The sequence below is a fragment of the Ornithodoros turicata genome, chromosome 6 (genome assembly GCF_037126465.1).
Source record: "Ornithodoros turicata isolate Travis chromosome 6, ASM3712646v1, whole genome shotgun sequence".
Classification (NCBI taxonomy): domain Eukaryota; kingdom Metazoa; phylum Arthropoda; class Arachnida; order Ixodida; family Argasidae; genus Ornithodoros; species Ornithodoros turicata.
In genome coordinates, this window is record NC_088206.1 from 50,799,485 (window position 1) to 50,814,219 (window position 14,735).

The 14,735-nt window shown below is 46.2% G+C and overlaps 2 protein-coding genes across 3 annotated transcripts in view; one reads left to right on the plus strand and one right to left on the minus strand.

The window, feature by feature from the left end:
* Positions 1–14,735, minus strand: part of LOC135396675 (hypoxia-inducible factor 1-alpha-like) — a 153,428-nt gene that overhangs the window by 53,666 nt on the left and 85,027 nt on the right. For both annotated transcript variants that reach the window (XM_064627775.1, XM_064627774.1), the window contains exon 6: positions 13,058–13,164. In XM_064627775.1, coding sequence (XP_064483845.1) covers positions 13,058–13,164 — 107 coding nt within the window. The remainder of the gene's footprint in view (positions 1–13,057; positions 13,165–14,735) is intronic.
* LOC135396676 (tRNA (cytosine(38)-C(5))-methyltransferase-like) lies at positions 9,544–12,237 on the plus strand. The gene has a single exon (XM_064627776.1). It carries the CDS (start codon positions 9,637–9,639, stop codon positions 10,714–10,716), a length of 1,080 nt encoding a protein of 359 aa, XP_064483846.1. The 5' UTR covers positions 9,544–9,636; the 3' UTR covers positions 10,717–12,237.

Consider the following 14,735-nt stretch of genomic DNA (forward strand, 5'->3'; position numbering starts at 1 on the left):
TTCTAAGAAGCATTTCTCAGACTTCACGTAGTGTATTTAGAGGCAACTGAAAGTGTTCAAAAAAAGAAAAAAAAGAAAGCCTACACATCACCCCAAACTGGCAACTGCCTGCCATAAACCGTTCAATCTCTAACGTTTCGATCGCGTTGCGGGCCCAACCATTACACAGACATAATGCAACTTAGGGGGAACACCAAATTATGCAGACGTTAGAGACCTGCGTGTCACACTAATACGGGTGCGCAGCACTGCAGTAATCTGCGATGCAACCGGCACACGATTTTATACAGATTTTACAATTATTCCGCGAGCAGCCTGCCACGGTAATGGAGGTGGCGCCGTTAGTTACCCGAGCTGTTGGTCAGCCGATTTGACGGCATGCTAATCGGGGAGTTATGCGTCCTGGGCAGACTTCACGAGCACTTAAGGTGTCGCGTGACGGCTTCAACGTTATGTTAAGCTCCCTGTTTCGCCCCCTAACGATCTCGCTCTCCGCACAGAAATCTGCGATGGTTATAAAGCCCGAGCAGCAAGCACAGAAAGCCCGGGATTCTGAATAGGAGAAGAACATGACACTGTTGACGCTCTTCCGCGATGTGGCACCAAAGGCTAATGAGAGTCCAGGGTCACGAAGCTTCAATCGACATCCTTCCAATGGACGATGCCAGAAAGAGAGACGCGCATTCCTGCCAACACACGCGCCAATAAAAGCCACTTCGCGCCCTAAGTATTGCCTATACCGTTGTATTGAACGCTTGTGCTTTGCTTTACCAACACTTGCCATCCGAGGAATAACGACAACAAACAAAAGTACAATCGAGTCACCGTGGGACGTATAAAAAATAAAAATAAAAAGGTGGGTATACGTTGTTGCGCAAAGATTGTGTGCGTTCTGCCTTCCACGTCGAGACTGGAAGTGGCCCGTGTCGGCTGCCATGGCCGTGTGCTCCGGCTTTGTTCCGAGGCAAATGTCGATACAGTCCTCCGTGAAGTCCTCCGCAAACAGCACGCTGCGGCAGACGCTCCGTAATAAAACACCGCGAGCAACGAACAGCGGTGCGCGGGTACAGCAGATTGGGAATTCATCGTAAAACGTGTAACGAGAGGCACAGCAAAAGTTGTCGGTGTTGCGTGCAACGCATAGCTTGGACTCCTTAATCTTATCGTGAAATGTCTCGTACGACAACGACGCTGTAAAGGGAGCATCCAATGGGGACAGACACTTGTCGGGAGATTGTCAGAAGGACCGAACACAGGAAGACGATATGAGACCGCGAACGAAAGCACGTCACGCGGATTTATATGTGAAAAGCGCAAGACGGTGGAGATATACAGTGTGCGCTACGTACAAGCGCGCAACACGAAGCAAACACAAAAGCCACAGTTGCTTCGCGGTGCTAACACGGAATCAAAGCCAAAAACCACACGCGTGACACCCAGGGATGAAAAAAAAATCCGGATATTTTTAAAAAGATCCTCTCCAGTGGGCTTTTTTGGATAAAACCCGGATATTTTTGGAGAATATATATGTATGTACAAGACTAGAAATGTGACAGAGTAAAAACTAATGTGCTTTGCTGTTCTTGATTTCGTGTGACCTCTCATAGTTTCTGTTTACGGAACTGCCTGTCCCAGCAACATTGTATCAGTTTCTATTGTTTTCCGAAAAGTGGAGTTCAGGCAGGCGTGGTTGAATGGTGTGGATCCTACACGCTTGAATTAGCTGTCGTGTTTCGGCGCACTTCAGTTACAGTGCCTCCAGGAAGCGGAAGAAAGTCTCTCCCTGAATGGGCAGAAGTAGAACAAAGCGGGAAAAGTTAAATCTGAAAAGTTATAAGTTAAAAAGTTAAAGTTAAAAAGTTAAAAGCTAATGTTGCGCGTACCTGGACTTTTGCAAACAGCTAGCCAACACTGCAAGAAAATAAACCGGGAATTTTCCGTGTGACGTTGAATTCAGTTTGTCGTTCACATCACATCTGGAGAAAATCTCTAAAAAATCCGGGTAAAATTGTGCGGATAAAATCCAAAAAATCCACCGGATAAAATCCAAACAACCCTGGCGACGCCTGACTTGGGCAATTTAGCAGGATCGTAAGCACCCTACTAAGAAGATACGATAACGGAATCTGTCAAAGCAAAGATCAACAACGCGACGTCACCCACTTCGATTGGCTCATCGCTATAGTGTATATTTACCAATTCCGCGTCAGCGCCACGAAGCAGCTGTAGCTATAAACTGCGTAAAGATTGGGGCAGCAAAGAAGAGGGCGAGACAGTGGGTTAATATACACGTTCCGTGCGGACATCCGTCTGGACAGTCCTGACAGCACGGTAGGCGGAAGGATTCGAACTCAGCACCTCCCAGTCCAGCGACGTCTCTCCTAATCTCTCTTACCAGCGGCATGGTCGAGTCCGCTCGTCGGTGGTAGCCGAGGTTGTGCTCAAGATTGGGAGGTGTTGGGTTCGAATCCTACCACCGGCTTGTGCCGTCTGAGGTCCTTCCCTTGGTTTTCCGGCAGACTTCCTAGGCGAATGTCGGAACACTTCCCCTGAAGTCGGCCCAAGACGCATACTAACCCCCCTGTGTCCCATTCCTACCTGCTCCATCCTGTCCACGTCTGTATGTCGCTCATAGCCACAGTTGCTTCGCGGCGCTCACGCAGAGTCGAGAGAAAATACAAGAAAAAAAAACCTAATCTGTGTTCAGTGCCATCGCAATAATACCATAACATGTGCGACTGATGCAGCGTCTGCTGTTTTTTCTTTAATTATTATTGTCGTTTCCAACCGGAAATTATAGCTGATCAGCAGTGATTATCTTTTTTCTTTCCTGTGGTTATACGTACTGGCAGCGATAAGGGAACAGGACCCAAGCAGCACAATGTACTGAAAATGGGAGTCGAGTGCAATAGGGGTGGACGATATGTGTCTTATCCAGTGATGGCCACTAACTACTTCTACAGTAGTTTAACTATAACTACTAACTACTTCGCGATGGAGTAGTTTAACTAGTAGTTCAACTACTTTTCAGGGGAGTAGTTAAAGCTACTTCTTTAACTACTGCAATGTATTTTAACTACATGTATAACTACTTAACGTTGTCCATCAACACCAATTCCATTCTATAGTTGTCTTGGATACCTAAATATGAATCACAAGCAGTGATAAAAGTGAAGATTTAGTACACATGCACGGCACAATTGCTCTGCACCTCTGTTCTCATCAAACAAGTAAGTCGGAAGCACAATCGTGCCGTAAAGCTTGTGGCAAAATCGGAAGTAGTTGGCGCATGCCGTAACCTAACTACTGTAGTTAACTACTCGAAATAGTAGTTTAACTAGTAGTTGCCACTACATTTCTGCAAGTAGTTGATAACTACTTTTTAACTACAATCAGGTAGTTTAACTACATGTAGTTAACTACTGGCCATCACTCTTATCAATGTTCTTTAGTTTCACGAGTCCGTTCAAGGCCTTCCACCTACCCGTCCACCCCTATTGCACTCGACTTTCAGTACATTGTGCTGCTTGGGGAGGCTTTTCGCTATCGGCAATGCAAACAAGCTGGTATCATCGATATCTTTCCTACTCTATCAGTGTGTGTACGCCTATGATGTGCACCGTACACTTGGAGCGGACACACCTGCAGGGGCTTGAAACTCAAATGGAGTCACGGGCCGCATCGACCTCAGACCACACCTTGGAGGGCAGCATAAAAAAGGAATTACCGTAAAATACCCCAAAATACCATCAAATAAAAATATAAGCAAAAAGGCGGGAGCGCCGTATAGTAGTTGTGGAGCTGGACGGTATGTGTACGAGTCATTACTGAAAAACTCCGCTTTGAGACACCAAGAGAAATGAAATAAGCTGCTTTTCCAAATCGGGCACTGAAAATATGAAAAACGATACGAGAAATACGTACTTCTTCACAAACGATTGTGACAACAGTGAGGTTTAGTATATCGTACGCTGTCGTCTTTGCGCACGTATATAAGGAACAGCATGGTGGTTCTGCGCAATGCGCAAAGCTCTGTTTATGTCTCGCGCGTGCGCAGAACCACCAACGCTGTCCCTTACGCACGCAAAGGCGATAGCGTACGATATACTAAAACTGACTATTCTATAGGAGCACTGAAATTATCACCTATTTACACACTGTATTGTTGCGTTTGCTTACAGGTTCACCTTTGAAAAAGAAATAGAAAACTAAGAGAGAAAATGCGAGCTGACTTTATCGACACTGGATGGTCCCGGGTGTGTTACTTTAACGTGACTCCTTAAAAAAAAAAAAAAAAAAAAGAAGACAATGTTTCACGTACTGCTTGCAACATGCTGGTCTGAAATTGACAGCTCGCGGTGTTGCAAGATTGTTTCTTCCGAGTAATTGACACGTATACGACATATACTACGCGTGTATTAGCCGATAGAAACAATGTCGCAACACCTGGAGATTGTCGATTACAGACACGTATGTCGCAAGCAGTACATCACTGTTCCGTCTCTCCTTCCTGCTGTCCTCTCTCCATCTGTCCACGTCTGTACGCCGCTCATAGCCACAGTTGCTTCGCGGCGCTAACACGGAATTTAAAAAAACTCTTCCGTCTCCATTTCTTTTCTTCTCTGTTCCTTCATAAATTCCCGCAGATGGCATCCGGAGAGGTTGCTGTGTCTATGAGCTTGTAAACTCAAAATTAAACTGTGAGAATTAGGAGTTCATCTTAATCCTCGCATTGGATACAGTGTACACGCGAATACCACCGTAACCGTAACTTGTTGAGGTTCATGAGCCGCAAGGCGCTCACATATACACGTATCTCCTGCCTAACATGAACAGGGGCAGCATTACGCCGAGCATGGATAAAAACAATGATTGGAAGCCTGGTTTCGTACCCAGTTATTTCGTAAATGTTTTTAGAGGGCACCTTCCTTCACCCGAGCCACAAAATAGTTGATTGCGGGCTGCACGTGGCCCGCGTGGTTGAGAACCCTGCACTAAGGTGTTGGAGCTATACAGTTTGAGAGCTATATAACCTTACTGTAACCTGCTGTGCCGGAGGGGAAACCCTTTCTTTCGCAACCTCTTCAGACACGGAAAAGTTGCCCCCCCCCCCCCCTCCCTTCGTAACTGTTACCGTAACGAGGAAGCGTGCAAGCAAAAATATAATGCGACAACAACAACATATATATTGTGATGATGAAGTGGGGAGGTTTTCCACTCTAGGAGTGGAACGCTACCCCATAGCTAGGGGTCTAATACGAGTGGTGACAATGAGAGATGACGGGAATGATCGGAGTGGTGATGGCGATGCTGAACGTGATCGTGATGGTGGGAATGTCCGAGGGCGCTGCTGGGGTCATAATGAGTCCTTTAGGCCTGTCGCCTCAAAGAAGTCAACCAGATGACGTAAGGCCGCCCTGGAGTCGGCCGCGGTGTCCCAAGGGCCGAGGATGGTCGACAAGTTGAAGAGGCGGCAGCCAAGGGTAGCAAGCTGTGACTGCAGTGTACGCCTCTCGTTGATATAGGTCCGGCAGCGGAGGGGTATGTGCTCAACGTTGGCAAGGACACCACACTCGTTGCACATAGGGCTAGCCTCACAGCCTAGCTGGTAGCGATAGGACGGAGTGAAGGCCACATTCAGACGCAGCCTGTGGATGAACGACTTCAGAGGACGAGGAAGCTTTGCAGGCAGCCGGTATGACAGCGTTGGGTCTACACTTCCCAAAGAGGACCCAGTTGGAATGTCGTGTTGCCACTGTAGGGTAGACCAGGAATCGGAAAAATGCCTGAGGAGGGATCTTCTGTCTCCTCTCGAGAGTATAATGGGCATAGAAGGCCGTTGTTGGTGTGCAGCGGCAGCGTCGGCCTCGTGGTTCCCAGTTATTCCGCAATGCCCTGGAACTCACTGAAAGGCAACGTAGTGGGAGCGATCTTGTAGGGACTTCAGGGCGCACAGGATGTCTATCACCACTGAGGAAAGGGAACCGCGGATGCCCATGTTTTTAATGCACAGGAGAGCTGCTTTGGAGTCGGTGGAAATTACCAGGGATGGGCAGTATTTAAATACATTGTAATTAAAATACTATTTAAAATATAAATACATGTATTTATATTTTGTAGTTAAATACAGACTCGAAAAATGTATTTATAATTATATTTAAATAACACTTTTCGGGTATTTATTCTTGTAAATACTTTATAAATACTCCTAAATACAGTATATACTGCTTCATATCTTAAAGTCGCCCTGCATTTGACCTTTCGGGAAGAAGGGCGAGTTTGGGGCGCAGTTATGCCGTGTTTGCGTCAGCATGCGCATGCGACAAACCATTTTAGATGGCAAGTTCTTCACTGTTGTTGCGAACAACGGTCGCGACTACCCGACTACCTTGTTGTACGAATCATCTTTGTCAAATTTAATTCAAGCATTTGTTCATCGGCACCTGTGGAGATGCTGTTCGCCTTTACGAATCTGATTGTACGGCCGAACAGAAGATGCCTAAGAGATGCAGTCTTTGAGAAACTTCTAATATTAAAATCGCCATGATAATCTAACAAATAAATGTTATTGCTCGTTGCTGATTTGTTGTTATGACCATCGTTATTTCTGTAATTCCAGAGGACATTTTCCTCACAGTATTTATGGTGGTAGTTACGGTATTTAAATACTGTATTTATATTTTGTATTTAAATACTCATGTTCAAAAGTATTTATGAAGAGTATTTAAATACCCCTTTCAACAAAGTCTTTTGTATTTATATTTAAATACTCAAAAAATGTATTTATGCCCATCCCTGGAAATTACCCAGTGCCGCGGTTCGCAGCATATGTCGAATAATGCGACAAAGAACACAGTGAACACACAGAAAAGCAGCAGCAGTACGGCTGATTAAAAAGGTGTAGAAACAGCAACTGTTACGAAAATTAAAGCTTAAAAAAAAACGGCAGCTTGTCGACAGTGATCGGGTTGCACCTTCTTCAACGCATGGCACTTGCCCAATAAAATCGACACATACACAAAAAGGCGGAAGTCTGCAGCGACTTCCGTCTCCTAAGGCGCGTAACACGCCTCTATTCAATGGACGAAACGAACATAAAGAGAGAGGAGAGAGAAGCTCGCGTGAACAGGCGAAGTGACCTTGAATAAAACCCCGCCCACTTCAACGTATACAGTGACTTTCGCCACCGTACGGACGGGTTCCCAGGGCATCACGAAAATAGACCGACTACTCTCGCACTTGTACGCATTTCAGTGGCCTTGATTCGCGTTTCCTCCTCTCTCTTGAGCTGTCTCTTATCCACTGACGACCCACTGTCACGAACCCTTCCCGGCGGGACACCGAAAGCAAAAAAGCCAATCAGTTCCGCAAAGTCGGAAGAAAAATATCTCACCCAATCGAACGGCAGTGGAGGAACAAACTACTGCTCGTCTGACACAGTGATCTTCAAACGGTGGTTAATGTACCATGGTGAAGGAAAAACTTCCTTCTCTAGCGAAAATCGCGTGTCAGCGGCCAATCAATCTCGTCAGTCTAACTGCACATGCTCTCCCAGCCTAATTTGGATGATCAAACACAACACTACAATGAACGGAACCCCACAAGAAGAAAGTAGGAAAAATGTGACTCCAACCCAAGCAGCACAATGTACTGAAAGTCGCGTACAATGGGGGTGGACGGGTAGGTGGAAGGCCTTGAACAGACCCGTGAAACCAAAGAACACTGATAAGAGACGTACCGTCCACCCCCATTGCACTCGACTTTCAGTACATTGTGCTGCTTGGGAACAAAGGCGCGGAGAGAGAGAGAGAGAGAGAGACAACTAAACATCGCGGTACGTCTTTTATTTCAGTCGGACCTCGCAGCTCAAAAACGGGAATGTGGAGGCTAACGTTTACATAAGAGCGCAAATACAGCAGCTGAAAGCAAAGTGATAAAAAAAAAGGGGTAGCGCTGCTTCCGAAAATAAACTCCCAGTGGCGTTACGAGCAAAATATGGAGTCACGAAGTTCTTTGACGAGCGAAACACCTTAGCTATTCGGCACAAGATTTGAAATGGCTAGATGGACGGCAGCACGCAAAATGCGACATTTTATCACCAATGGCCACTACAGAGCTCAAGCAAAGCACACCAGGAAAGAAGCAACGAAAGTACAAGCCGATAGCATTCAGATCAAGTCTTTGAGCCAGCCCAACGGTTTTTTTTTCTTTCTTTTTTCACCCCTTACTTAACCGCGCGAGAAAACAGAAACGTGAGTTACTCACCTAAAGGGCCACACTTATCCTTCTTGTTTCCTCACGTTTGTTTTTTCGTTGCACTTCAGGAAAATAAAGATCACACGGCTAAAAATACGCCCCATCGCATGCCGAAAATGTGACCGCGGCAGCAGTCCCTATTTCGAGCAGACGACAAGAAAGGTGACACCGAATAACAACACTAGATGCCATCCCAAAATTATTGTCTTCTGCAAAGGCCTTTGATGTCCTCCTTGGATGGGTTCACGGTAGAAAGAACGAAAAAAAAAAAAAGCGCGATTTTTAATCCTTTGCACGATGGATCAGCAGACGCACGACACACACACACTGCAGACTCTGCGGATGAACGCAGACCGCAGACGATGGCACGTGGTAGGCAGCAAGGCGGCACTCGCTCTTCAGGAGAGAGTGCTCCGCCGAGAGAAATAAAGCTCCAAAACTGTCGTAAACAGCAACGGACTGCGCTGCTTTCGACAGACAAAACGGGCTACCGGAGACGCACCGGCTTCGCGCGCGACCATCGTCCCCCTTTTCGCAGCGCCCTCACACACAAACTCCGCGAAGGGAAAAAATAAAAGAAGAGTTTGCACTGCTGCTAGGAGACCGCCGCGGTGTCCACCTAAATTGGACAATCTTGGGCGAAACGGACCATGCGAGAAGATACATTTGTTGCTCACCAAATTTTCTCCTTTGTTTTTTTTTTTAATTTTTATTTTCCGTGTAGAGAGATGAGCGAAACGTACAGCGTTGTGCGAACGCCACGGGTGTCACAGCTTCATCCACAGTTTCGGTCGATTCGGTTATTCATTTTACTAGAGTATGGGAATACAAATAAATGGCATCACATTAGCAGAAGTAGTGCCTGCTTTATTAATGGCTTCTCATGGTGTGCGACACCTGGCATTCGTCGTAGAGGCAAGTATGTTTGATCCGAAACAGTCTTGGGAACGGGCTATATATAAATAAGCTCACTCCAGATAATTCAACTCAACGCGGGCCCAAAATATTTCTCTCCGACATAGCTGGCACGAAGACGGCAACTACCAGGGCTACCAGGCGTTCGCCAGTACCATCAAGTACCACACCACAGCAGTGTGTTTTGTGTAGCAATCTTTTTCCTGCTCTCGTATGAAATCATAAAACATCCTCTTGCATCAGTATCTTTCTGTACTCGAAATGTAATTATCAAGCGTAAAGAAAGCGGAATAAACTAGCAGCCGACATTGTAATTCTCCCCATAGCGCCTAGATGGCAGCACCTCTCGTATCCGCTTCGCCTCCCAGTGTTACCAACGCGAACTAATCGCATACATACGCTGTCTTCCCGGGAGCGCTAGGGTGGTCCTACGTGTGCATTTTAATTGTGACACCTAATACAATCATGGATTGTCACGAGAGTAACGACAATGCTCCCGATAATCGTCTCCGAGTTCTGGAGCTATACAGCGGCATCGGTGGTATGCACTACGCTTGTCCGCCCGACACAACTCGAGTCGTTGCTGCTGTAGACGTCAATACGACTGCGAACGTCGTCTATAAGTTCAACTTTCCTGAGACTGTGCTTCTGCAAAGAAACGTTCAGTCTTTCAAGCAACGTGAACTTGACAGTCTACGCATCGACGTGTTAACTATGAGCCCTCCGTGCCAGCCGTTTACACGTCAAGGACTTCAACGTGATGCACAAGACCCGCGGTCTTCGTCGTTCCTCAATCTCATCCAAGTTCTACCCACACTTGCGCACCCTCCAAGGTATATTCTCCTCGAAAACGTGAAAGGCTTTGAAACATCGTCCACTTGTGCGGCATACCTGGACTTCCTCACACAGCATGGATTTCACTTTCACCGTTACCTCCTGTCTCCAACCCAGTTTGGTGTTCCTAATTCGAGACTACGCTTCTACTGCCTCGCGAAACGTGGCCGCTTTTCAGATTGCCCCAGCGCATGCGACAGCATCTGGCACAACCTCCCGACCGAGTGCTCGCGGCCGGCACCGCTATACAACTTCCTCGAAGAGGAATCAGACTCAACCTCTGAGTATCTCTTGCCCGACATTGTGCTTTCAAAGTTTGCCTTCATCCTCGACATTGTGGACCGTAATGCGACGAACACTTGCTGTTTCACCAAAGGTTACGGACACTACGTCGAAGGCACCGGTTCTGTATTGTTGCAGAGCTCGCGCGACGCAATGGATGACGTGTACCGCGACGTCTCTCCGCGAGTTTCCTCAGACGATGTCCTACCGGCGTCAGTGGTCGAACGACTATGCGAACTTCGCTTGCGCTACTTCACACCACAAGAAGTGTCGCGTCTCATGTGCTTTCCTGAACAGTTTCGGTTTCCACAGGAAGTGACGCCTCGACAACGGTACCGGTTGCTAGGCAATAGTGTCAATGTGCGTCTTGTGCGGGAACTTATGCAGCATCTTTTAAACGATGCTGATCTTCAGAACAAAGATGCATAACCGGTACTGTGTGTCATGCACTTTTGACAGTGCAAACACAACAACTTGCTTGGGATCAGCTGCCCTTTCAGTTTCATATACAACCCTACATGATGCAATACATCCCACTTGTCGGCAAACACTCAGCTATGAAACAATATCCAGGAGTTCAAAATCCACAGTACCAAAATCGCAAATTGTAAAATCAAAGTTTATAGTATCTACAAAGTATGAACTAGAATGATCGTGTTTCAAAGTAGGATATCACTGAGCAACATGCGGGCTTTGCATGTTCCTAATGTTCACTGAAGTCGTTTTAACGAATGAAATGCATAAGTATTTTAGCGACGGTTAGGCTTAGAAGGGCGGGCGCAATGAAGCAACACAGAATGAAGTGACGTTGGCTAGTTTATGGTAGTTGAGAGCTATACTACAGTGCTAGTGGCCTAGTGTGTCCAAGATTAGTTCAAGTTCCTTGAATGCAGCTCCCCCGCGTGTTATATGCAATGCCAGCATAGACTGTGCCGATTTGGGATTTTGGACATGTGTATTCTTAACTGTGGATATTGGGATAAACCCCGACCACAAATGGCTTCACTGTTTTCTCTCATTGGTTTTACCAGTTTTACTAAAGGAAGGAATGAACAACCTGGTCCTGCACCCACCAAGCAAGAAATGCATCTAGCCGTAAACTATCTTGTAGACATTTGGACATGTCTGGGTCTCTTACCAATAGCAGTATGCCATGCTCTTCTTAGATGGCTCGGGCGCACAAATGAAAACAAGCAAACACTGTCTACCTGCGAGCACTTCGGGAAAGAGCCAATAGTGCACATGTGTAATTCGGTATGCTGTCTGCCAGAGAGCACCAAGGCATATTCTGCGCCCACTCAACAGACAGCGCTTTACGCCACCTACTAAACTCAGTACTGTGAACGTTGTGAACATGTTGTGGTAAACGAAAGTATCCTGATAAGGTCCTGAAGAATGGCTACAACATCCAATGAAGGCAGCAGCTGCACAAATTACCCACTTCCGGCACGGAAGGTAGTGATGAAAACTAACAGCACAGCACTCTTTTGAGTCCCAGTACACCATACATCCTTCAACAAGTACCAACTGGAGGGAGAGTCTGGTGCAGGCCTTTTGTACTGCCAGACTAGAATTGAAGTCTCCAAGCTATATGAAAGTGTACAGTCACTGCCATACTCTTGTGCCCTCATGGAGTGCCCTTCATATGGCCCTTCAGGTATGTATTGTAATAAAGAAATAAATAAAATAAAAGGCTAGTGTCCCAGGCTGTTCCAAAAGGGCATGAAGGTATGCACAATGTCTCCCTCACCTAGACTTGATAAGGGAATTTAGGAAGGCAGTAAGTGCGATTCTTGTAGAGACTGAGCAACAAGCGAGGCAACATTGTGGCAAACTATGGAAGTCTAATAAACATCCTGCCGAGCTTGTGTTTGCTTGGCTACAGCTGGGCCATTGGACAGGTCGGGCTAGGGCTGACGTCTGGGATCGAGAGGCCCAGGTGTGAACCCCTGTCGGGGGGGGGACCCCTTCTATGCAGTGCTGCAGGATATATTCTTTATCTCCCTCATAAAATTCCAAACACTGGTACACATCACCCTTTCTGTGTTACAAAATGTGTTACAAGAGTTGCCTCGCTTTCCCATTGGCCCATTTTTTTATTACATTCCCACACCTCACTTTCCTCGCCTCCTCCGATTCAGTCGACATACTGCTTATGACAGCCTTGGGACACCGTCGGAAGGAATTGTGTGTTAACTTGAAGTTTTAGCAATCCTTGATCTCGGTTCAAAGTTAACCAGCGTTTGTCACAGACTAGATACGCGCTAAACAACCAGGGCGGCTCGGCTCAGCTGGGAGCTTGCCTTCGCTTTTAATGGCACAAGGGAATGTTTGGCGTAGGCTGGTGCAGATTCTCGGTATTTTGCGAAAATGTAGCGGGATGTAACAGGGTTGGCCCCTTGGCACATTTTCTCGCAGCAATCACATCACTGCCTATTTGAACAGAGTTGTCTTGCAGTGCGGGCATACGTCCTTTGTACCGTTGAGCGTGAGCGGGCAACACAGTTGACACGGATATGACACACCTTATCAACATCCAATAATAATAGCAGTATCCTTAATCTGTACCATGCTCAAACACTTGTGACTGCGGATATATTATCTGCTATTCATGTTTTGCACCTTTATGTTACCTTTCAGTATGTGAGTGGACAGGTGCTGCCCTACCTTGTCTATCGTATTGAATGCTCTTGCGACAATATGAGGAATTTACAAGCCCTAATGGACTTTGTGTGTTAACATAGCAGCAGCAGAAAGTAAATGCGCTCACATGTTTTGAAGTCCTTCTGAAGAGTAGGAACATCCCTTGCATCGAAGTAGGAGTACACAGACTTTCCCAGTAGCTCCTCCGTCGGGTAACCAAGGAACTCCTCAATTCTGTAAATTTATGTAAAACTATCAGCACAAGGTATGCGCTTCTTCCAACATCAAATTAAAGTCCACATCTCCATAAACACCAACCACCATACTGTTCCAATAACAGCTTTTTAGAGCCTGAAGTTTTAGGGTTTTACCCGATTGTTCCCCGAATTTGCACCCCGGTTGCCTCTTTAGGGTGAAACCCGATCTTTACCCGGCAAACTGCCCTCACTGCGACGTCTGTAGGAAGGCACTAACTTAATTGTTTCGTAGCAGATGCAGTTACATCACCATTTGTACCAAACCACTACAGTTAGTTTGAGTAACTGAACCCGATTTCTCCCTGAATTTAGCATACTGGAAGTTTTTCCAACCGAATTCGCATGAATTTAGTGCACATGTTTATTTACCTGATTTTTACCCCCCGAATTAAAAAAAAATATTTCCCGAAAACTTATGGCTCTATTTATAATGTACACAGCTTCCAATGTGCTTGTTCTCACCTGCATAAGCCAAATTTTTTACAACGTGGCTGAACTAAGCTCTCGGGTGCAAGCCCAAGCATTGTTGGGGTATTTTGGCATACATCAACTCTGTAATGTAGCTAGGAAAATATTTCGCAAGAGGGTTTTACGGGATGGAGGAAGGTTACCTCTCGTTTTCCCTCTCACAAATGCTCTACCAAGGGTGTGATTTCCTTTTCTTTCCTATAGGAGAAGAAGGAGGAGGGGAGGCGGGAAGTTGAACCTTCGCCAAACACCCTGTTGCCCCAATGCTCTTTTCTTTTATAAGCAGTTTGAGAACTTATTCTCACACTCCGGGCAAAGCCTGTCTGTCCTGTCACCTACGGGAACACACAGCAGGGCCAAATCAACCCAGAGCCAAGTTTATACGACTTATGGGGGTTAGGTTAGAACTTCTCAGCTCGCAGGAGCTATCACCTGCCTCGTGAGGAAGCAGAGCTCCTCCTTTTATCTTATCTCGCCCACCCCCTTACAGGCTCTCATACATCGGTGCTGTCTGTTAGTGTTCAGGAAAAAGTCTTTCTTTGCAAACCACACAAACACTAGTACAAAAAAGATTCCAATGCACCCCCACAGCAGAAGGTGCACAGGAATATTCAACGAGCACGCTTGATGACACCATTTCACAAGTGCAATACTGAAGTCTTCATGCACACACGTCCTTAGTCTTTAACCCTTTGTGCTAGTTCCATCCCCCAATAGAATCTGTCTCTTTTTCGATGCCGGACACAGCTGCATCTTTGCAATGAACATCTTGCATTGCAGAGAACATTGCAGAGAACATCTTTGCAATGTGCTTTGTGCTATCAGCATCTATTTTGTGAAGCACGGTCTTGTTCTCAAGGAAAAGAAGTCGCAAGCCTTCCTTTCATGTGGTCATTTCTGTGCTTCTGAAGATCGGAGTTCTTCTATATCTACAACAACATTGAGCATCAACGTTTCCACAACTGCAGGGCAGGAAATTTCCCTTTGTGGCTTTGTGCTGAAGATTTATCATCATTACATCAGTTTCTGCATTGTAACTCCAGTGTAGCTGTCTCTAGTGGAACTGTCTTCACTATACAG

Excerpts from the sequence above, each read along its gene's own strand:
- LOC135396676 (XM_064627776.1), top strand. The coding sequence starts at position 9,637 with ATGGATTGTCACGAGAGTAACGACAATGCTCCCGATAATCGTCTCCGA.